Here is a 24451-nt window from a genome sequence, read left to right on the forward strand (position 1 = left end):
AGAAAGCAGGTGTTGACAGATGCGAAAATTACCGAACTATCAGTTTAATAAGCCACAGCTGCAAAATACTAACGCGAATTACTTACAGACAAATGGAAAAACTGGTAGAAGCTGACCTCGGGGAAGATCAGTTTGGATTCCGTAGAAATGTTGGAACACGTGAGGCAATACTGACCTTACGACTTATCTTAGAAGAAAGATTAAGGAAAGGCAAACCTACGTTTCTAGCATTTGTAGACTTAGAGAAAGTTTTTGACAATGTTGACTGAAATACTCTCTTTCAAACTCTAAAGGTGGCAGGGGTAAAATACAGGGAGTGAAAGACTATTTACAATTTGTACAGAAAGCAGATGGCAGTTATAAGAGTCGAGGGACATGAAAGGGAAGCAGTGGTTGGGAAGGGAGTGAGACAGGGCTGTAGCCTCTCCCCGATGTTATTCAATCTGTATATTGAGCAAGCAGTAAAGGAAACAAAAGAAAAATTTGGCGTAGGTATTAAAATCCAGGGAGAAGAAATAACAACTTTGAAGTTCGCCGATGACATTGTAATTCTGTCAGAGACGGCAAAGGACTTGGAAGAGCAGTTGAACGGAATGGACAGTGTCTTGAAAGGAGGATATAAGATGAATATCAACAAAAGTAAAATGAGGATAATGGAATGTAGTCGAATTAAGTTGGGTGATGCTGAGGGAATTAGATTAGGAAATGAGACACATAAAGTAGTAAAGGAGTTTTGCTATTTGGGGAGCAAAATAACTGATGATGGTCGAAGTAGAGAGGATATAAAATGTAGACTGGCAATGGCAAGGAAAGCGTTTCTGAAGAAGAGAAATTTGTTAACATCGAGTATAGATTTAAGTGTCAGGAAGTCGTTTCTGAAAGTATTTGTATGGAGTGTAGCCATGTATGGAAGTGAAACATGGACGATAAATAGTTTGGACAAGAAGAGAATAGAAACTTTCGAAATGAGGTGCTACAGAATAATGTTGAAGATTAGGTGGGTAGATCATGTAACTAACGAGGAGGTATTGAATAGGATTGGCGAGAAGAGAAGTTTGTGGCCCAACTTGACTAGAAGAAGGGATTGGTTGGTAGGACATGTCCTGAGGCATCAAGGGATCACAAATTTAGCATTGGAGGGCAGTGTGGAGGGTAAAAATCATAGAGGGAGACCAAGAGATGAATACACTAAGCAGATTCAGAAGGATGTAGGTTGCAGTAGGTACTGGGAGATGAAGGAGCTTGCACAGGATAGATTAGCATGGAGAGCTGCATCAAACCAGTCTCAGGACTGAAGACCACAACAACAACAGATTTTTTTTGTACATATAGAAAAAGTATTTCAGTGTAAAGATATACCACTCATGTGAGATGAAGGAACTGTTTTGACACTTACTTATTGCTAAACATCATGAACATCTCGCGTCATCATGGTAGCCCGGAAGTGGGACATATCATTTCCTAAAAATGTCATACCACACTTCATAGCACCCCGCTGACACTAAACATTATTTACAATTAATGTCCCTTTGGACCTTCTCAGGATGAGACCATCACCCTTCTCTTTTTACCCTAGTCTCAATAACTTTCTCTTCTGTCTCTATTAATCAGTCCAATCTCAGTATCTTTCACTTCTGTCTTTATTAATCATAGTTTTGTTTATAGATTACTCTTTTTATATTTATCAAGCAGATTGTCTTTGATCGCACAGTTTCATATTTGTTACAGTATCCACAATATCATTTACCACTTCTCTATATACATGACTGCAGCCATTTGTACATATGCAGACTTTCTTTTTAAGAATCAGTGAGAACCTTGCTCTCCACCTCAACCATTATATTTTAAAATTACCTTTTACGTTATATTTATTTCAGTCCCTATGCTTAATATTTCACTATGCCAGGAGACTATCTTTCTTATTTAGTCATCTCTCATAATATAGCTGCAACTTTATATCTTCTGTTGTTTTAGCCAGTCATTTGTAAAGTTCTACTATATATGTCAAATACCTTTTGGAACCTATTCTCATTGCCTTAACTTACCCCCATACAAGTTTTGTGGATTATTTCCCCTTTACTTTTGTTAATATCTACGCTCAACATAATGTTGCTATGCTAACTAGAATATTTTCATGTGAGATATTTCACAAGCTTCCTTTTGTCTTATCACCTTACGTAAATAATATCCCTGGAAATAAACATGGGTCTTTGAGAATTTTTGGAAATTACCATCGTCCTTTGCATAATCTATGAGCAATTTGTAGCAAATTGGCATTTGTAGTTTAATTACTATAGCAGATTTTCTAACTAACATGTTGTATTAGATCTAGTTTTCCATTAAAGAGGAGTAGCCCTATATATTCTCGACATTTATAGAAAATTAACTCTGTTTTCAAGTTTGCTAACAACTGTAATTAATCTCAAAACATTTTAGGAAACTAGTAGTTTTTACCACAGGTTCTTGTGCTGCATTAACGGGAGTCTTGTTTTGTGTATTTGCTTCAATTCTTATAGGGAACAAGCAACCTTTTAGCTCAGCAAGTTAACAGATAATCAGTGGGATTAATTTAAAGTTATTTCTTCACTCCCTTATGATACATTGCACAAGTCAAAATGGATCCCCACTATTAACGACGTTCTCAAACACGGGATGAGTTAATTGATGTTCATAAGCATCTGGAAATTGCCGTAACTACTGTCAAACGGTTGACAGCTGCTGCGAATAGGTGTGTTGGAAGAGCTCCTGAGAGTTGTGTGCCTGTGGTACCTGTACCATAGGTACCTCGTGTGCTATCCTCTCCCATGAATCCTGTCTCCATGGCAGAAAGTACGGGATCTGTTATTACTCATCCACTTGACTGTGAATGGTGTGTCAGTGGTAGATCTACGTGTCCTGTACAGGGTGGACAGGGACCAGGGAGGGCTCAGGTATTTTACTGTCCCCCTAACCAACGAGTTTGAGGTGCTATCTTTCACTGAAACTGAAACGGAGCCAGTGGATCTCACTTCACCTGTTTTGGGGAAACGTTTTTTGTCATGTGTGAAGAGGAGGCAAACACAAAAGGGTAGGGGTGTATTAATCATTGGCAGTTCAAATGTACGGTGAATGATGGGACCACTTAGGGAAGTGGCAGCAAGGGACAGGAAAGGACTCTAGGTGCATTCAGTGTGTACACCTGCAGGCCTCATTCAACATGTTGAAGAGGTTGATCCAGCAGTCATTGAGCAAACAGGATACAACCAACTTTAGATTGTGGTGCACATTGGAACAGATGATGCCTGTCATCTGGGCTCCAAAGTCATTCTTGGGTCATTCCAGAGACCGGCAGAGAAGGTTGAGAAGACAAGCCTTGGGCATGGAGTTTCAGCAAAGCTTATAATTTGCAGAATTGTCCCCAGAACTGTTTGTGGCCCTTTGTTTCTGAGTCAAGTGGAAGCTCTGAGCGAGAGTCTTTGAAAGTTATGTGATGAGCTAGGCTCTGACTTCTTGAACCTGAGCCAAAGGGCGGAGTACTGTAGGGTGTCCCTAAATGGGTCAGGTACACATTAGAGACTGCTATTCATGTAGCTGACTGTGTGTGGAGTGCACACAAGGTTCTTTTTTAGAAGAGGTAACTCTTCGTCCGATTCATATAATGCTAGCTGTAGGAAAGTCAGAAGTATCAGTGTAACATCGAAAGAAATGCCTCTCACAGGCGAGAGTATTACAATCCTAATGGTTAACTGCCAAAACATTCACAACAAAGTGACAGAGTTTGGAGCCCCCATGAAAAGCAGTACAGAAAGGTGATTGAAACCTGAAGTTGATCGCAGTGAGATTTTTGGGAAAAATTTAAATGCATATCAAAAGGATAGGCAAATGGGAAATGGAAATGGTGTATTTGTCACAGTAGACAAGAAAATCAAATTCACCAAGGTAGACATTGAAGCTGCAAGTGAGATTGCTTGGGCAAGACTCAGTATCAGTGATGGGCATAAAATGATAATTGGATCCCTCTATTGCCCACCAGACTTATCTCCTGATGTAACCAAAAGCTTTAGAGAAAACATCACTTCACTTGTACGTAAGTTCCCCAATCATACTGTAATCATCGTTGGAGACTTTAATCATCGACTAATTATTGGCTAAGTTACAGTTTGGTATGGTGGGCATGTAAGACATCATGTGAAACTTTATAAAAGCTTTCTCTGAAAACTACCTAGAACAGGTAGTTAGGAACCCCACTCATGATGGAAATATATTGGATCTAATGGCAACAAATAGACCTGACCTCTTTGAGGATGTCCACACCGAAACTGGTATTTGTGACCATGGCATGACTGTGGCAACAATGATTACCAAAGTATGAAGGACAACTGAAACAAGCAGAAAGGTTTACATGTTCAGCAAACTAGATAAAAAAAAGTCAATAGTGTCATATCTCAGTGAGTAACTTGAAACCGTCAGCACAGAGCAGGGGCATATAGAGGAACTCAGGCTCAAGTTTAAAAGAATAATTGACTATGCACTGGATAGATATGTACCCTGTAGAACAGTTCATAATTGGAGGGAACCTCCATGGTATACGGTCACTGTAAAGAAACTTGTAAAGAAACAGAGATTACTGCATAATAGGTGTAAGACAGAGCATAGGGCTATAGATAGAGAGATGCTGAATGAAACAGATTTTACTGTCAAAAGAGCAATGTGTGATACCTTCAGTGACTACCAGGGCAGAATATTGTCAAGTGATCTTTCACAGAATCCAAAGAAATTCTGGTCATATGTTAAGGCTATTAGTGTCCAGTGTTCAGTGTCCAGCTGTTAGTGTCCAGTTCTTAAAGAATGAGACAGGAACTGAAATTGAGGGTAGCAAAGCAAAAGCTGAAATGCTTAACTCCATTTTTAAATGTTCCTTTACAAAGGAAAACCCAGGAGAATTACCCCAATTAATGCTCAGACCACTGAAAAGATGATTGAAATAAGTATCAGAGCCAGTGGTTTGGGAAATAGCTAAAATCTCTAAAATTGAACAAAGCTCCAGGGCTCGACAGAACCTCTATCAGACTTTGTACAGAATTTGCGGCTGAGTTAGCCCCTATCCTAACTGTAATCTATCTTAGATCCATTGAATAAAAAACCATGCCTATTTCTTAGAAAATGCACTGGTCACATCAATCTGCAAGAAGGATAGTAGAAGTTACCCACAACACTACTGTCTAGTATCCTTGACATCGATTTGTTATAGAATCTTAGAACATAAAAAAAATGAAATGATCATGTGGCATTGTTGGTTGGGAGGCCCCATCTGGGGAAGTTCGGCTGCCGAGTGCAAGTCTCATTTCAGTCAACGCCAAACTGGTCAACTTGTGTGCTGGTGATGAGGATGAAATGATGATGAGGACAACACAACACCCAATCCACAAGTGGGAATTGAACCTGGGCCCACCATTTGGGAGGCAGGCATGTTACCACTTAGCTAAGCAGGCAGACATCTTAGAACATATACTGAGCTCAAACTTAAAGAGACATTGGATTTTTAATATATATATATATATATATATATATATATATATATATATATATATATATATAGACACACACACACACACACTCCTGGAAATTGAAATAAGAACACCGTGAATTCATTGTCCCAGGAACGGGAAACTTTATTGACACATTCCTGGGGTCAGATACATCACATGATCACACTGACAGAACCACAGGCACATAGACACAGGCAACAGAGCATGCACAATGTCGGCACTAGTACAGTGTATATCCACCTTTCGCAGCAATGCAGGCTGCTATTCTCCCATGGAGACGATCGTAGAGATGCTGGATGTAGTCCTGTGGAACGGCTTGCCATGCCATTTCCACCTGGCGCCTCAGTTGGACCAGCGTTCGTGCTGGACGTGCAGACCGCGTGAGACGACGCTTCATCCAGTCCCAAACATGCTCAATGGGGGATAGATCCGGAGATCTTGCTGGCCAGGGTAGTTGACTTACACCTTCTAGAGCACGTTGGGTGGCACGGGATACATGCGGACGTGCATTGTCCTGTTGGAACAGCAAGTTCCCTTGCCGGTTTAGGAATGGTAGAACGATGGGTTCAATGACGGTTTGGATGTACCGTGCACTATTCAGTGTCCCCTCGACGATCACCAGTGGTGTACGGCCAGTGTAGGAGATCGCTCCCCACACCATGATGCCGGGTGTTGGCCCTGTGTGCCTCGGTCGTATGCAGTCCTGATTGTGGCGCTCACCTGCACGGCGCCAAACACGCATACGACCATCATTGGCACCAAGGCAGAAGCGACTCTCATCGCTGAAGACGACACGTCTCCATTCGTCCCTCCATTCACACCTGTCGCGACACCACTGGAGGCGGGCTGCACGATGTTGGGGCGTGAGCGGATGACGGCCTAACGGTGTGCGGGACCGTAGCCCAGCTTCATGGAGACGGTTGCGAATGGTCCTCGCCGATACCCCAGGAGCAACAGTGTCCCTAATTTGCTGGGAAGTGGCGGTGCGGCCCCTACGGCACTGCGTAGGATCCTACGGTCTTGGCGTGCATCCGTGCGTCGCTGCGGTCCGGTCCCAGGTCGACGGGCACGTGCACCTTCCGCCGACCACTGGTGACAACATCGATGTACTGTGGAGACCTCACGCCCCACGTGTTGAGCAATTCGGCGGTACGTCCACCCGGCCTCCCGCATGCCCACTATACACCCTCGCTCAAAGTCCGTCAACTGCACATACGGTTCACGTCCACGCTGTCGCGGCATGCTACCAGTGTTAAAGACTGCGATGGAGCTCCGTATGCCACGGCAAACTGGCTGACACTGACGGCGGCGGTGCACAAATGCTGCGCAGCTAGCGCCATTCGACGGCCAACACCGCGGTTCCTGGTGTGTCCGCTGTGCCGTGCGTGTGATCATTGCTTGTACAGCCCTCTCGCAGTGTCCGGAGCAAGTATGGTGGGTCTGACACACCGGTGTCAATGTGTTCTTTTTTCCATTTCCAGGAGTGTGTGTGTGTGTGTGTGTGTGTGTGTGTGTGTATATATATATATATATATATATATATATATATATATATATATATATATATATATATATATATCTCAAGGTAATCAGGTAGGTGCTGTATTTCTTGATTTTGAAAAGCATTTGACTGAGTACCACACTTATACTTATGCCAAAAGAACGATAATATGGGGTATCAAGCGAAATTTATGACTTAATTGAGAAGGTTTGGCAAGGAGGACACAACTTGTTATCTGGGATGGAGAGTCATTGTTAGATGTGGAAGTAACTTTAGGTGCTCCCCGAGGAAGTGTGTTGGGACATTTACTGTTCATGTTGTGTATTAATGACCTTGCAGACAATATTAATAGTAAAATCAGGCTTTTTGCAGATGATGCAGTACTCTGTAATGAAGTACTATCTGAAAGAAGCCGCATAAATATTCCGTCAGATCTTGATAAGATTTCAAAGTGGTGCAGAGATTACCAACTTGCTTTAAATGCAGAAATGTAAAATTTTGCACTTCACAAAACTAAAAAATGTGGTATTATGACTATAATATTGATGAGTAACTGTTGGAATCGACCAACTCATACAAATACCTGGGTGTAACATTTGTAGGGATATGAAATGGAATTATCACATAGGATCAAGTGTGGATAGAGCAGGTGGTAGACTGAGGTTTATTGGTAGAATACTGGAGAAACACAATCAGTCTACTTGTGTGACTGGTTCTAGAATATTGCTCAAGTGTGTGGGACCCGTACCAGACAGGCCTAACAAGGGATATTGAATGTATACAGAGAAAGGCAACACAAATGATCACAGGCTTGTTTCATTCATGGGAGAGTGTCACAGACATACTGAATGAACTGAAATGGAAGACTCTTGAAGATAGATGTAAACTATTCTGAGAAAGTCTATTAACGAAGTTTCAAGACCCGGATTTAAATGATTACTCTAGGAATATCCTACAAAAATGTATTGCTCACACAATGATTGTGAAGATAAGATTAGCATAATTACTATATGCACAGGGGCATTCAGACAATCATTCTTTCAATGCTCGCTACATGAATGGAATGGGAAGAAACCCTAATAACTGGTGCAATGGGACAAACCGTCTGCTGTGTACCTCATGGTGGTTTTCAGAGTATAACTGTCCCATCTTGTAGATATAGATCTGCACATATCATAATAAGTTCTCCCACAGAGGAATATCCTACCACTTACTTTCCACTAAATGTCACAAACATTTTTTGTCATCATGGAAGCCTGGAAGTGGGACATATCATTTCATAAAAATTTGAAGCCACACTTCACTGGTAACTGCAAGTTTTGTCACTAATACAACAAAGCACACACAACAATAAGAAGCAATACCATTCAACAGAGAATTTGACCTTCATTCCACTATAAGATGTAATAAAATAAAATACCAATTCTGTCAAAAATTGGTAACGTGAAACTATGTATTAAATGCGAGAAAGTACGAAAAATGGGTACAAACAGAAGTCAAGTAGAATATGAACACATTATTTATAATGCAATTGAATTAGATAATGCACAGACAGATGCAGTACACAGACAGATTTGTAAGCAGAAGCAAATATATGTGAATCCACAAAACACCGTATGACGAAACCAACTTCGGTTTTATTATTGTTGTGGTCTTCATTCTGAAGACTGCTTTGATGCAGCTCTCCATGCTACTCTGTCCTGAGAAGCCTCATCATCTCCAAATAACTACTGCAACCTACACTGTTCTGCATCTGCTTACTGTATTCATCTCTTGTTCTTTTATAACTTTTACCCACAGCACTTCCCTCTGATTCTAAATTTGTGATTCCTTGGTATCTCTGAATGTGTCCTATCAATCAATCCCTTCTTTTAGTCAAGTTGTGCCACAAATTTCTTGTCTCCTCAGTTATACTCAGTATCTTCTCATTAGCTCTGTTATATACAAAACAAAAATGAATGTTACTATTATTTACTTTACTCAGTGTTTCCAGTTTGAACAAAAACCGAGCAGAATGCCAGTAATATGCTTACCATGCAATTTAAATAGTACAATTCACACATTACATAGTAAGCTGGAAGAAATTTGTTTAAGTCTGTGCAATACTAGTTTTATTTTGTATGAAATAAAAACAAAAAGAAGGATTTACATCTTCCAGTAGTAAAATAAGATGTAGCATTCTGAAGGACCTGACAGCAAACCAAGTTTACTGTATTGGAAGTTGGTATACAAGTTTCACGTACCTGGTTCTCACGCTCTGAAAATGCGGGTGGATGCCAGCATAATACAAGAAGACTGCAAAGAAACAAACAGAATGGAATGGTGAAATATCAATTGTTGACATTGCATAACAGAGCAGCAGGTATTTGTTGTGCCCTTTTTAAATAGTGAAGGTGTAAAACTAACTGAAATTTATCGTAGAGTAAGCGCAATATGGTGAACATGCTTGTTCGTATAGCAATGTATAAATTGTGTAGGAATTTTCAAAATAGCATTAGTTGTGGCAGACACTTTCTGAAGAGGCCAGGTGTGCAAACTACCAAGGCCATTAAACATTGCAGAATGAAAAGTCATTAGAAAAATTGCTAAGATGCTGTAATGACAGAAATAGCCAACATACTGGGGCATTAGTATAGCTCAGTAAACCACATTGTTCATAATGTACTTCACTTCTGCCTTTTCTCTTTTCTTGCCTGAGAATAATCTTTGTGAGTGCACGGGTTCTTTGGAGACCCTATGATAATAATAATACCTTTAATGTCTTTTGAGACTTCCATGTCAGAAGCCATGTGCTCTGTGCTTGGTTTCATTTAAATGGTCATATATTTTATAGATTGGAGGTATTTGCAAATCTTATAGTCTTTTTCCAAATACTATGTATTTCTAAAGTACGCATCCTTTAATGAACATTCATTAATTTTTTGTATGTTGTTTTATTTTTCTATAGTAAAATCAAGTTCAGGTTATCTTATATTACTATAATAGTTTACTTTGGGACTTTTTATTTAACTTTTCCCACCAGATGACCGTTAGACGTGTGTTTGGCTAAGATGTGGAAAGCTGGAGTCATGGGATTCGGGTTCTAAAATTTCTAAAAAAAAAAGAAAAATATTGTCAATCTTAATCATTTAGAAATGACTTTTCTCATTTTACAGAATAGGCGGGAACCAGGAGATGTGGAGCTGGCACTAACACCAACAGATCACTTGTCCCCCCCTAGTACAACATCACGATTGTCTGATTCGGACACATCTGAGTGTGATTTAGATGATATGGGGCGTGATCGGAGGATAGCAGATGGAGCCTCTATTAGCAGTATAGGCAGCTCTTCAAGGTACTGTTGCTGTTTTAAGTTTATCTAATAAAAATCCTAGATTTACTTGTACCTCTGCAGCTGTTATGGAAGTACATTTTTATGTCACTGTAATTTAGCTTTTCATGTCATAGTGTTCCTTTTCTGATGATCTTCTTACCCAGCTGTATCTCTACATCATATTGTTTCCTGCCCTTTTTACAGCTTCCTGTGGAAATGATTTTCTATATTTGACAATTTTTTCAAGAGCTGATTTCAAGTTTGTTTGACTGCATTTATGTTCATATACAGGTTGTGGTGTAGGCTTACAAAGTGTAGTCTGTATATTCATGTAGTAAGGCATTAACAAATTCAAGGTCAAAAGCATGTGAGCTCCACCAATGCTTTACTGAGAGTGTAATTCATCAGCTGAGCTTGATACATTGCTAAGTGTTTCTTTATGGTTTCAGAGAAATTACTTGGTATTTGTCTCAAATTTGTTGGTCACAGTCTTGAAATCTCATTAGTCAAGTCAGAACCCAAATCCTTTCTATTCTTGGAAGAGGAAATAGTTTGGAGGCAACAATTGAGGTGGTGCAATGCCAAAAATTGCTTTTACTGAGAAACTTATGAATTTTTTGCTGAATGAGCTTGGTCGACAGTGGGTGGATACACAAGAGGTTAAGAAATTCAAGAGTGCTTAGGATTCAAGAAAACTATCATTTTAACCCTTAGTGATAAGACTTCACAGTTACTTTTGAAGGAGGAGATGTGAATGCTTCATATGCAGTACCATTGCTAATAAATACTCCTGCAGAAAAATGAGGAATGGAAACCACTCATTTATTGCTGACTGATGAGTGCTGCATAAACAAACCTTACAGCAGAGAGGTGTAACTAACTGTGGAAGCAGGGTTCTGTTTCTACTCTTAAGTACACACCCTCACACACTTAAAAACACGAGTCTCATTCCAACTTTGTAAACACTTCTGTATGGTTGTATATAGAAGAAAAATTGTAGCATAAAAAGCTAGTAAGATCTGTACACTTTTTTGACGCTATGTTGTTAATGCATACCTCAACAAAAGTTTGGAATATCTTAAAAGTTTACTACAGTGATTTCTTATACTACACCCACTGAGATTTGTACTATACTTTATTCACAAAATAAACATAATTTCTTCTGAAAACAAGAATCATTTTGTTAGTTGCAAAAAATCATTGCAAAACCAAGCTGGCTCTCTCTTAACTGTACATCATGAAAACAAACTCAGTAAAAATCTTCGTCTCATGACAATGACTATCAGTATTTAGTAGTGAGTCTGTCAGTCCAGTACACAAATGAGTTCATCCACTCTGGGAGGCATGCTTAGGATGAGACCATCAAGTTTATTATGGAGTATGAGGCCCAACTCCTCAGTGGCAGCTTCAGGAGGTCCAGAAGATCATTAGGTGGATTTGTAAACTGTGCAATGGCCATAAATGATCATTTGTTGGTGTTGTCTTACAAGGACGACCACTACGAGGTTTATCATTCACATTTCCTATCCCTCTGTACTTTCTCTACACCACTTCGAGTGACATTTAACTGGTCAGCAACATCTTGCTGTGTATGACCTGCGGAAAGTGCTGAACACAAACTGAATGAAGCTTTTGTTGATACTGGACTGCTAGCGTTGTGCTGCAGCAGCAGCAGTATATTTACAAGACTGGGAAACAGCCACAAAGCATGCCAGTAGTAAACACCATCCAGTATATGGACCCTGATTGGATAATGCATGAAGCTCCCAGGTCAGTGATACCTTTAGTATCATAGACTTCAGTTCACAATAGTATTCTAAACTTTTGTTGAGCAGCATGTATCTATGCACGACACATCAATAAAATACGAATATATGTCGTAGCATTTCATAATTTATGTTTTGTTTAATGTTTTTATCCAGTGATTTCTATTATGTAATTTAGCAAATGAAAGCATTGGTATGTTGATAGACATACAAACAAACACAAACACACACACAAAATTCAAGCTTTCACAACCAACAGTTGCTTCATCAGGAAAGAGGGAAGGAGAGGGAAAAACAAAATGATGGAGGTTTTAAGGGAGAGCGTAAGGAGTCATTCTGGAATGACTCCTTACCCTCTCCATTAAAACCCACATCCTTTCGTCTTTCCCTCTCCCTCCCTCTTTCCTGATGAAGCAACCGTGGGTTGCAAAAGATTGAATTTCGTTTGGTAAGGGAAACATTCCATGTGGGAAAAATATATCTAAAAACAAAGATGATGTTACTTACCAAACGAAAGCACTGGCAGGTCGATAGACACACAAACATAAATATATATATAATAGAGGGAAACATTCCACGTGTTGTGTCTGTGTATGTGCAGATGGATGTGTGTGTGTGTGTGTGTGTGTGTGTGTGTGCGAGTGTATACCCCTTTTTTCTCCTTAAGGTAAGTCTTTCCACTCCCGGGATTGGAATGACTCCTTACCCTCTCCCTTAAAACCCACATCCTATCGTCTTTCCCTCTCCTTCCCTTTTTCCTGATGAGGCAACAGTTTGTTCCGAAAGCTTGAATTTCATGTGTATGTTTGTGTTTGATTGTGTGTCTATCGACCTGCCAGCACCTTCGTTTGGTAAGTCACATCATCTGTGTTGTTTTATATATATATATATATATATATACAAAGATGATGTGACTTACCAAACGAAAGCGCTGGCACGTCGATAGACACACAAACAAACACAAACATACACCCAAAATTCTAGCTTTCGCAACCAACGGTTGCTTCGTCAGGAATGAGGGAAGGAGAGGGAAAGACGAAAGGATGTGGGTTTTAAGGGAGAGGGTAAGGAGACATTCCAATCCCGGGAGCGGAAATACTTACCTTAGGGGGAAAAAAGGACGGGTACACACTCGCACGCACACACATATCCATCCACACATATACAGACACAAGCAGACATATTCAAAGGCCATTATATTCCTATTATTCCTATATATATAAAATAGAGGGAAACATTCCACGTGGGAAAAATATATCTAAAAACAAAGATGATGTGACTTACCGAACGAAAGTGCTGGCAGGTCGATAGACACACAAACAAACACAAACATACACACAAAATTCAAGCTTTCGCAACCAACAGTTGCTTCATCAGGAAACAGGGAAGGACAGGGAAAGACCAAAAGGATGTGGGTTTTAAGGGAGATGGTAAGGAGTCATTCCAATCCCGAGAGCGGAAAGACTTACCTTAGGGGGATAAAAGGACAGGTAAACACTCGCACACACACACATATCCATCCGCACATACACAGACACAAGCAGACATTTGTAAAGGCAAAGAGTTTGGGCAGAGATGTCAGTCGAGGCAGAAGTACAGAGGCAAAGATGTTGTTGAAAGACAGGTGAGGTATGAGCGGCAGCAAATTGAAATTAGAAATTAGTGGAGATAGAGGCCTGGCGGATAACCTGAAGAGAGGATAAACCTCAACTCCTTTGGTTCAATCAGATTCACCTGGTCCTACTCCAAATCCCATGGCACTTTCCTTGACGTTGACCTCCACCTGTCCAATGGCCAGCTTCACATGTCCTTCCACATCAAACCCACCAACAAGCAACAGTACCTCCATTATGACAGCTGTCACCCAATCGTTGAACCATTACACCAACAACCTGAAAACAGCTTTCGCATCCCGCAACTACCCTCCCGACCTGGTACAGAAGCAAATAACCAGAGCCACTTCCTCATCTCCTCAAACCCAGTACCTCCCACAGAAGAACCCCAAAAGTGCCCCACTTGTGACAGGATACTTTCCGGGACTGGATCAGACTCTGAATGTGGCTCTCCAGCAGGGATACGACTTCCTCAAATCCTGCCCTGAAATGAGATCCATCCTTCATGAAATCCTCCTCACTCCACCAAGAGTGTCTTTCCACCATCCACCTAACCTTCGTAACCTCTTAGTTCATCCCTATGAAATCCCCAAACCACCTTCCCTACCCTGTGGCTCCTACCCTTGTAACCGCCCCCAGTGTAAAACCTGTCCCATGCACCCTCCCACCACCACCTACTACAGTCCTGTAACCCGGAAGGTGTACACGATCAAAGGCAGAGCCACATGTGAAAACACCCACGTGATTTACCAACTGACCTGCCGACACTGTGAAGCTTTCTATGTGGGAATGACCAGCAACAAACTGTCCATTCGCATGAATGGACACAGGCAGACAGTGTTTGTTGGTAATGAGGATCACCCTGTGGCTAAACATGCCTTGGTGCACGGCCAGCACATCTTGGCACAGTGTTACACCGTCTGGGTTATCTGGATACTTCTCTGGGTTATCTGGATACTTCCCACTAACACCAACCTATCAGAACTCCGGAGACGGGAACTTGCCCTTCAGTGTATCCTCTCTTCATCGTTATCCACCAGGCCTCAATCTCCGCTAATTTCTAATTTCAATTTGCCGCCGCTCATACCTCACCTGTCTTTCAACAACATCTTTTCCTCTGTACTTCTGCCTCGACTGACATCTCTGCCGAAACTCTTTGCCTTTACAAATGTCTGCTTGTGTCTGTGTATGTGCGAATGGATATGTGTGTGTGCGCGAGTGTATACCTGTCCTTTTTTCCCCCTAAGGTAAGTCTTTCCACTCCCGGGATTGGGATGACTCCTTACCCTCTCCCTTAAAACCCACATCCTTTCGTCTTTCCCTCTCCTTCCCTCTTTCCTGACGAGCAACCGTTGGTTGCGAAAGCTTGAATTTTGTGTGTATGTTTGTGTTTGTTTGTGTGTCTATCGACCTGCCAGCACTTTCGTTCGGTAAGTCACATCATCTTTGTTTTTAGATATATTTTTCCCACGTGGAATGTTTCCCTCTATTATATTTATATCATTAATTTGAACCCAACAACTACGTTTGTTATTGTCACTGTTGCATTTCAAAATCTTTCCTGTCATCTTATTTTCTCTTTCTGTTTTTGCAAGTAGTTTTACTTTGTATTCACCTTCTCCTCATTACCGAATCTACCATACAATTTTATCCCGCCTATATATACTCAATAATACGTAACCCACTTCCAAACCATAACCAAAGAATTTTTTTCCGCTTTCAACACTACCGCTGCTATAAAATCCACCGTTTCCAGTTCACAAACAGTTCCTTTCAGCTATTAAACAGCCATTGCGGCTAGTTCTAATAACTTTTGCCTTTTTTTCCATTTCCGTTTTCCCCACATCACTGATCTTTTTTAGCCGCTTCCCACAGGTTTTAACGTCATTATATATTCGTCAGACAATTGGTAGCCTCATTTTCACAATCTGCCACCACAAAACCACTCCTTTTAATACATTTGCACCCAGTTTTTTCGAAATTTTCCCGAATTGCTGCACTCTTTTACGTGTTTTGGCGGCAACACAACCACCTAACCTTTGTGCACATCGTTGTCTACCAACCCAAGTTCACCACAGGATCAACAAGCCCAGCTATAACCAACACTTTTTCGCCTTTTTTCACACCAGATCTCCAGTTGCTTTCCAGTTCACCTTTATCTCTCCCCATATATTTATATTTTTATTTTCATTTTCATTTCAGCCTCATGTTACACATTCCACCTTCTAATGCCATGTCACCCTCACACCATCCCCACAATGACCCCATTAAGTTTTATTTACATTCCCTCTGCAAACATGCCTTCGCCCTAGTCAGATTACACTCCCATATTTTATTTTCTCAGGCTTGTCTGACATTTGGCATTACCCCCAAAGGCCTTACACTTAAAGTTCCCATCTCTGGCTGTAACCCTTCTTTCCATCAGTCCCTATACCAGTTCCAAACTGAACAATCCATTGCCCTCACCCACCTAATCCTTCACCTACACATCAACTCAGCCAATGAACACACCCATCAACTCCTATCCTTAATAAAAGTCCTCAGTCTTTCCTCTCCCACATCCACACCAGCTGTTCAGAGCATCCTCCTACAGGCCAACTGCAAATTAGAACAGCATGCCACCCTCCACCTCAAAAAACTATCCAATCTCCTGGTTTCTCACCTCCGTAAAGGCAACTCACTCACCCTTCACAACCTATCCAGCAAACCTCAACCTCCTCTCATTGCACACAGACCCAGTCTCTCCCATCTACTCAATCTCCCACTTCCAGCTCCACTCCCCCCAAAACCTCAAAATTCCAATCAACACAATCTGGAACCACAACACCCTAATTCAGTAGTTAACCTTTCCTCCAAACCTCTCTCCCAATCCGAAACCTCTGTCCTATCCAAAGGCCTCACCTTCAGCCCCACTCCCAGATTCAACCAAACAGCCCTTGTCAAAGTTTTACTGTCCCACACCCATACTCTCTGCTGGAGACATCACTTTGCCATGAAGAAAAATGATCCTAATCCTACTCCTAATGATCCAACTCCCCAAGACGCTATCCAAATTGAACCCTGCCTGGAACAGTTCCGTCCTCTATCACAGTGGGACCCACCTCCTCTTCCTCAAAATCACCCTCTCCAAACTTTCCAGGAATTTCTGACTTCCAGCCTTGCCTCTCAATCCTTCTTAAAAAACCTTAATCCTACTCCCAACATCACCACTGCTGAAGCCCAGGCCATCCGTGATCTGAAGGCTGACCGATCCATCGTCATTCTTCCGGCGGACAAGGGTTCCACGACCGTGGTACTTGATCGTCGGGAGTATGTGGCTGAGGGACTGCGCCAGCTTTCAGACAATACTACTTACAAAGTTTGCCAAGGTTATCCCATTCCTGATGTCTAGGCGGAGCTTCAAGGAATCCTCAGAACCTTAGGCCCCCTACAAAACCTTTCACCTGACTCCATCAACCTCCTGACCCCACCAACACCCCGCACCCCTACCTTCTACCTTCTTCCTAAAATTCACAAACCCAATCATCCCAGCCGTCCAATTGTAGCTGGTTACCAAGCCCCCACAGAACGTATCTCTGCCTACGTAGATCAACACCTACAACCCATTACATGCAGTCTCCCATCCTTCATCAAAGACACCAACCACTTTCTCGAACGCCTGGAATCCTTACCCAATTTGTTACCCTCGGAAACCATCCTTGTAACCATTGACGCCACTTCCTTATACACAAATATTCCGCACATCCAGGGCCTCGCTGCTATGGAGCACTTCCTTTCACGCCGATCACCTGCCACCCTACCTAAAACCTCTTTCCCCATTACCTTAGCCAGCTTCGTCCTGACCCACAACTTCTTCACTTTTGAAGGCCAGACATACCAACAATTAAAGGGAGCAACCATGGGTACCAGGATGGCCCCCTCATACGCCAACCTATTCATGGGTCGCTCAGAGGAAGCCTTCTTGGTTACCCAGGCCTGCCAACCCAAAGTTTGGTACAGATTTATTGATGACATTTTCATGATCTGGACTCACAGTGAAGAAGAACTCCAGAATTTCCTCTCCAACCTCAACTCCTTTGGTTCCATCAGATTCACCTGGTCCTACTCCAAATCCCAGGACACTTTCCTTGGCGTTGACGTCCACCTGTCCAATGGCCAGCTTCACACATCCGTCCACATCAAACCCACCAACAAGCAACAGTACCTCCATTATGACAGCTGCCACCCATTCCACATCAAACGGTCCCTTCCCTACAGCCTAGGTCTTCGTGGCAAACGAATCTGCTCCAGTCCGGAATCCCTGAACCATTACACCATCAACCTGAATACAGCTTTCGCATCCCGCAACTACCCTCCCGACCTGGTACAGAAGCAAATAACCAGAGCCACTTCCTCATCTCCTCAAACCCAGAACCTCTCACAGAAGATCCCTAAAAGTGCCCCACTTGTGACAGGATAGTTTCTGGGACTGGATCAGACTCTGAATGTGGCTCTCCAGCAGGGATACGACTTCCTCAAATCCTGCCCTGAAATGAGATCCATCCTTCATGAAATCCACCCCACTCCACCAAGAGTGTATTTCCGCCGTCCACCTAACCTTTGTAACCTCTTAGTTCATCCCTATGAAATCCCCAAACCACCTTCCCTACCCTCTGGCTCCTACCCTTGTAACTGCCCCCGGTGTAAAACCTGTCCCGTGCACCCTCCCACCACCATCTACTCCAGTCCTGTAACCCGGAAGGTGTACACAATCAAAGGCAGAGCCACGTGTGAAAGCACCCACGTGATTTACCAACTGACCTGCCTACACTATGAAGCTTTCTATGTGGGAATGACCAGCAACAAACTGTCCATTCGCATGAATGGACACAGGCAGACAGTGTTTGTTGGTAATGAGGATCACCCTGTGGCTAAACATGCCTTGGTGCATGGCCAGCACATCTTGGCAAAGTGTTACACCGTCTGGGTTATCTGGATACTTCCCACTAACACCAACCTGTCAGAACTCCGGAGACGGGAACTTGCCCTTCAGTATATCCTCTCTTCTCCTTATCCGCCAGGCCTCAATCTCCGCTAATTTCTAATTTCAATCTGTCCCCGCTCATACTTCACCTGTCTTTCAACAACATCTTTGCCTCTGTACTTCAGCCTCGACTGTCATCTCTGCCCAAACTCTTTGCCTTTACAAATGTCTGCTTGTGTCTGCGTATGTGCGGATGGATATGTGTGTGTGCCCGAGTGTGTACCTGTCCTTTTTTCCCCCTAAGGTAAGTCTTTCCGCTCCCGGGATTGGAATGACTCCTTACCCTCTCCCTTAAAACCCACATCCTTTCGTCTTTCCCTCTTTCCAGACGTAGCAACTGTTGGTTGCGAAAGCTTGAATTTTGTGTGTATGTTTGTGTTTGTTTGTGTGTCTATCGCGACCTGCCAGCACTTTCGTTTGGTAAGTCACGTCATCTTTGTTTTTAGATATATTTTTCCGCAACAAACTGTTGCCTCATCAAGAAAGAGGGAAGGAGAGGGAAAGACGAAAGGAAGTGGGTTTTAAGGGAGAGGGTAAGGAGTCATTCCAATCCCGGGAGCGGAAAGACTTACCTTAGGGGGAAAAAAGGACGGGTATACACTCGCACACACACACATATCCATCCACACATATACAGACACAAGCAGACATATTTAAAGACAAAGAGTTTGGGCAGTATCCTCTCTTCCCGTTACCCACCAGGCCTCAATCTCCGCTAATTTCAAGTTGCCGCCACTCACACCTCACCTGTCATTCAACATCATCTTTGCCTCTGCACTTCCACCTCAGCTGATATCTCTGCCTAAACTCTTTGTCATTAAATATGTCTGCTTGTGTCTGTATATGTGTGGATGGATATGCGTGTGTGTGCGAGTGTATACCCGTCCTTTTTTCCCCCTAAGGTAAGTCTTTCCGCTCCCGGTATTGGAATGACTCCTTATCCTCTCGCTTAAAACCCACTTCCTTTCGTTTTTCCCTCTCCTTCCCTCCTTCCTGATGAGGCAACAGTTTGTTGCGAAAGCTTGAATTTTGTGTGTGTGTCTATCGACGTGCCACCGCTTTCGTTTGGTAAGTCACATCATCTTTTTTGAAAGGGAAGTTTTACAAGGAGTGCTGACTTTATTGGACCATCATTGAGTTACCTTTGTAACCAGTCAATGAATCAAGGTATATTTCCTGAAAGACAAATATGCTCCACTATATCAATGAAAATAATCAATTTTTGGAAATATGTAATGTAATTGGATAGATAAAAAATCTACTCACCTGGCTGTGGCAGAAGAACATGCGAATAAAAATAAACTGAAATTTGCAAGCTTTCAGAGCCAGTGGCTCCTACTGGTAGAAGGCGGAAGAGGGGTGAAGGAAAAGGAGTGCTGAATTTTAGGAAATGGGGAGAGTTCAGAAACGTTGCCCAGAACTGTGAGTCAGAGGAGACTTAGTGGATGGGATGAGAAGGAAAGACTTATTGTTGGGGAGTACACTGGACTTGATGTGAAAGCCTGAGAGCATACTGATGGAAGATAGGATGATACACAAAAGAGAGATATCGTGCATGAGTTAATAAGAGCAGAAAGCTAAATGCATTGTATGTGGTAGAGGGCATGCCATGATGCCAGTTCCCACCTGCAGAGTGATGAGGAACTTGTACCTGAGGGAAGAATCCAAAGGGCACAAGTGGTGAATGGGCACCAGGGTCATGACTGTCATGTTGTGGAGCACTTTCCTTTTCAGAAATTAGTGTATGGTCCCATGAACACAGTTCTAGCAGAACTAAACAAGAACAAAGTAACTGTCATAATTGTTTGTGGTCTTACCTTGGATTTTGTGTAAGTAATAAAAGTCTACCTATGAAATTAAAATAGTATGACATTAAAAGCTTTCTCCACGACAAGATTGTCTTTTCACAACAATAGAAAACAAACGACTACATTAACAAATTTTGTGATAGGAATAAGATCAAATTCAGAGTGAAATAAATATCACATGCTGCAAGATTTTGTGTTTAGCCCACTCCTGTTATTGGTCTACATAAATGATTTACATGGGACATTTGAGAACTGAAACGGCACCATCATTGAATGAGTTAACCAAGAAACAAAGCTCTGCCTGTTTTGTACTGAGAAATCTCTCTCATTCTGTTGACCTACAAGTGAAGTTGCTAGCATTGTTCGCGGACTTACACTCAGTATTGTCCTATGGCATAATCATTTAGAACAATGCAGCTAATGTGAAAAAGTATTTATTCTTTGGAAATGTGTGTCAAGAAAATTGTGTAAAGTTGATAATAGACCACCTTGCGGAAACCTCCTCAGGAACGAAAGCACTCTGACACTTGTGCCCCAGGACATATCCACTGTAATGGTATCTGTGGTTAATAACAAGAATTAGTTTAGGAAGAATTATACAATTCGTAACTGTAATATTAGGAGTAAAATAATATTTATATATGCTATGCATCCCTGTCTATGGTTAAGAATGGAGTTTTATATTCTAGAGCAAAAGTCTGTAATATGTTGCCAGTTGACAGCAGGCAGGAAACTGAAAATCCCCAAATATTCAAAAACAAAGTAAAAGAATATATCATCACCCTCTTTGCTTGTTGGAATGGTGAGCATATGGGTTGAAGCCAATTAGCCATGTAAAACTTAGCAAATGGCCAAGATATTGCCTTTTGTCATTACAGTAATCCATCTCAGTGGTGACTCACTATGCAACTTCTGAATCAGTACAGAGAACTTTTAACATTGAAAAATCAGTGCTGCACTGAAGTTGTATTGCTACCTGTCATGTTCCTCCTCTTTATATCTCTCCAGTATCCTCTCTCTCTCTCTCTCTCTCTCTCTCTCTCTCTCTCTCACACACACACACACACACACACACACACACATACATACTTGGTCTGTATCAGATGTCTATGCACTTCGTCAACAATGGGCAGACAGGTGCCCTTTTTCTGTCAGCTGATGGCTGAGGTTAATGAGAATGCTCAAAAATAAGTCTGTCCAGAAACGTAGTGGCTATGTTGTGTATTACAAACTTTAATGTATTTTTATTGAATACATACAGTGAGCACTGTGTACGACTACATGTGATATGTTTCTGTTCAGCTGCTATTGTTCAGTTTAATGTACACAGGACAAAGGGTACGCACAAACATTTTGTCGCTGTTGAATGCTAAGAGATGAATGCTAACATTTTGTTTCAACAAAATTGCATCTAGGAAGAGAACTGAACCTTTACTTTATGTTTTATGCAAAGTTGAATAATGTCAATACTAAGAAGAGGTAGAACTACTGATCGCACACTTTTACTTGGCCCCTGAGCGGAGGATGATGGGAGCAGAAGCTTGCAATTGGCTAATAGCACATTGGTTGCTGAGACGAACCCTGTCTCTTTCTTCCAGAGCAGTCAGCTAATAGCTTGTACAAGAAAAGAATGTGTAATAGATTAATGCACAACAGAAGCGATACAAAAGTTGATGGCGACTCATTAGAAGAAACAGGTACAGCCTCTTCACTCATTTTTGTAAATAATGTTAGCAGTCACTTTGCACAATACCACACAAGGATCAACAGTATATTCACAATGGCTACATATTGTTAAGGCACACAATACTGTTATGAAGCAAATGTTGGCAGTGACCATAAACGTTCCAGAGCAGCACGAAGTCAGCTGACTTCCATTGATGACAGAGAGGCCAGGGTAACATGCACAGCCAGTATTCTTTACTGTTTACAAGCAAAACTAAATTTCAAGATTTTGTTTGGGCATGATATTTTGCTAGTCTACTGAAGTAACTGTGCTGGCGTGAGACAGAAGTTTCTAAATATTATCTGGTAAGCCTAGATGAAACAGAAATATGTATACATTATGGTTTTATGTAACACAAATACTTGAAATTGTGGTGAGTGATTAATGGTGTTGCTATATGAAAATAGAAAGGGTGGGGGTGGGGTATAGATTTATGTGGTAGGAAAACAGATAATTCTGTGATGAAAGTTTTGCATACTAGAACATCTATTAGTGTAGCTTCTGGGTCTTCCATATCTTATCACAATATTCTGCTCATTCAGTTGCAGTATTAACTGTAATTGTTTAAGGGGTATGTGGGAATCACTAAAAATATGAAGTGAAAACTAGACTTCATAAAATATTTTGAACCCCGTATTTTTCTGTTTTATGTATTTGGATGCAATGGCATCACTACACTTCATACTTGTTATGTACCATCACAGTGATAGATTTGTGTAGGAGCCAGATGATAATAAGACAATTCATTGCATGTTATAGCAGTTGGAAAAATGTCCACTTATCACTTTCCAATCATTAACTGTCTCAAGTTAACATTACATTCTTAACAACAAGAATGATCAGAAACATCCACAGCCTCTACACATTTTTTTCTGAATGACTGGCCACTACAGAATTTGATATAATCTACTCTCAGCACTCATATGTCAGTTTGTAACATTCTGTAATGGAGAAATGAAGCACTGTTCATGTGCAACACATGACCTGAATACTTAATACATATTTTCAATGTTGCTATATGAATAACAAACTTTTGATTCATTTTTTTGCAAGTGCATTGAAAAAACACATCGTTTTCAGCTTTTTCTCATACACACTCAAATTGAAAATATTTCTGTTTTTAAGATTCATGTAGTTATTCCTCAAGTTACCAACAGAGGGTAAAAAAAAACTAGATCTTAAGGTAAGCCCATCATGTGATACATGGGAGGTATTCCTTCCTCAATGAGAAAATTTATGCTGGGGTGAAGAAGTACTGTATTGGGGCTTTCATTGTTATTTGTCTTGTGCTGGTTAGTTAGTTAGTCGGTTGCATGTTCCATTGATCAGTCATACAGTATGGTAGCCATTATGATGCGGAATGTGTCAAGGGCACAAGAAATGGACATATGAAATAAGATTTTTTAATATATATACAGGGTGTAAATTTTAAGTTGACAAACCAGAATAACTCAGAAATAAGCTTCACATGAAAAAATGTGTAGAATACAAAGTTGATTATTTTCAAGGGGGACATCTACTGGTTCTAAAATTAACCCACCACCGCAGGCCCTGTGGGTGGGGTGGGAGGCAACTTTAAAATTTCAAATGGGAACCCCCATTTTTATTGCAGAATCAGATTCTACATAGAAAACTACATACATTTTGTCTGAAACATTTGTTTTGATTCTTGATAGTGGGCACTATAATTCAAGAAAATCCATGTTCTCATTTTTGCGTCGAAAATGGTTACGGATAAATAGAAAAGTACATATTTACTTCATAAATTTTGATTCGTTGAAACTAAGACTCTCCCTCTCTCCCCATATGGTGGGATTTGAGAGAGAGGAATTAAAGTTTTGCAAATGTAGACCCAAATATAAATTTTTTCTGCAAATTTGGATAAGTTTTGTTTGTTTCATGGTCATGAGGCCACACAACTTTTAATTATGAAACAAATCATCTGACTAGCTAACTAACAAACCAAACATCCTACTTACTAATTAATGAACTCATTAACTAACAGAGTTAACAAAGTAAAAGACTAACTGAGGAAAAGACTAACCCATTTGCTAACTAAAGATGAATGTATTCCCATTTAAGATTTGGTGGTCCTGAAACATTTGTAAAACTCTAATTCCTCTCCCTCATAGCCCACCCTATGGGGAGAGAGGGAGAGTTTTAGTTTTAGCGA

At 41.2% G+C, this 24451-nt stretch overlaps 1 protein-coding gene across 1 annotated transcript in view; it reads left to right on the forward strand.

The window, feature by feature from the left end:
* The window catches only part of LOC124594764 (regulating synaptic membrane exocytosis protein 2), a 1241912-nt gene that overhangs the window by 577986 nt on the left and 639475 nt on the right, over positions 1–24451 (forward strand). Inside the window, exon 11 of the mRNA XM_047133151.1 lies at positions 10185–10363. Within this exon, the coding sequence (XP_046989107.1) occupies positions 10185–10363 (179 nt within the window). The remainder of the gene's footprint in view (positions 1–10184; positions 10364–24451) is intronic.

This window comes from Schistocerca americana, chromosome 2 (genome assembly GCF_021461395.2).
Source record: "Schistocerca americana isolate TAMUIC-IGC-003095 chromosome 2, iqSchAmer2.1, whole genome shotgun sequence".
Lineage (NCBI taxonomy): Eukaryota > Metazoa > Arthropoda > Insecta > Orthoptera > Acrididae > Schistocerca > Schistocerca americana.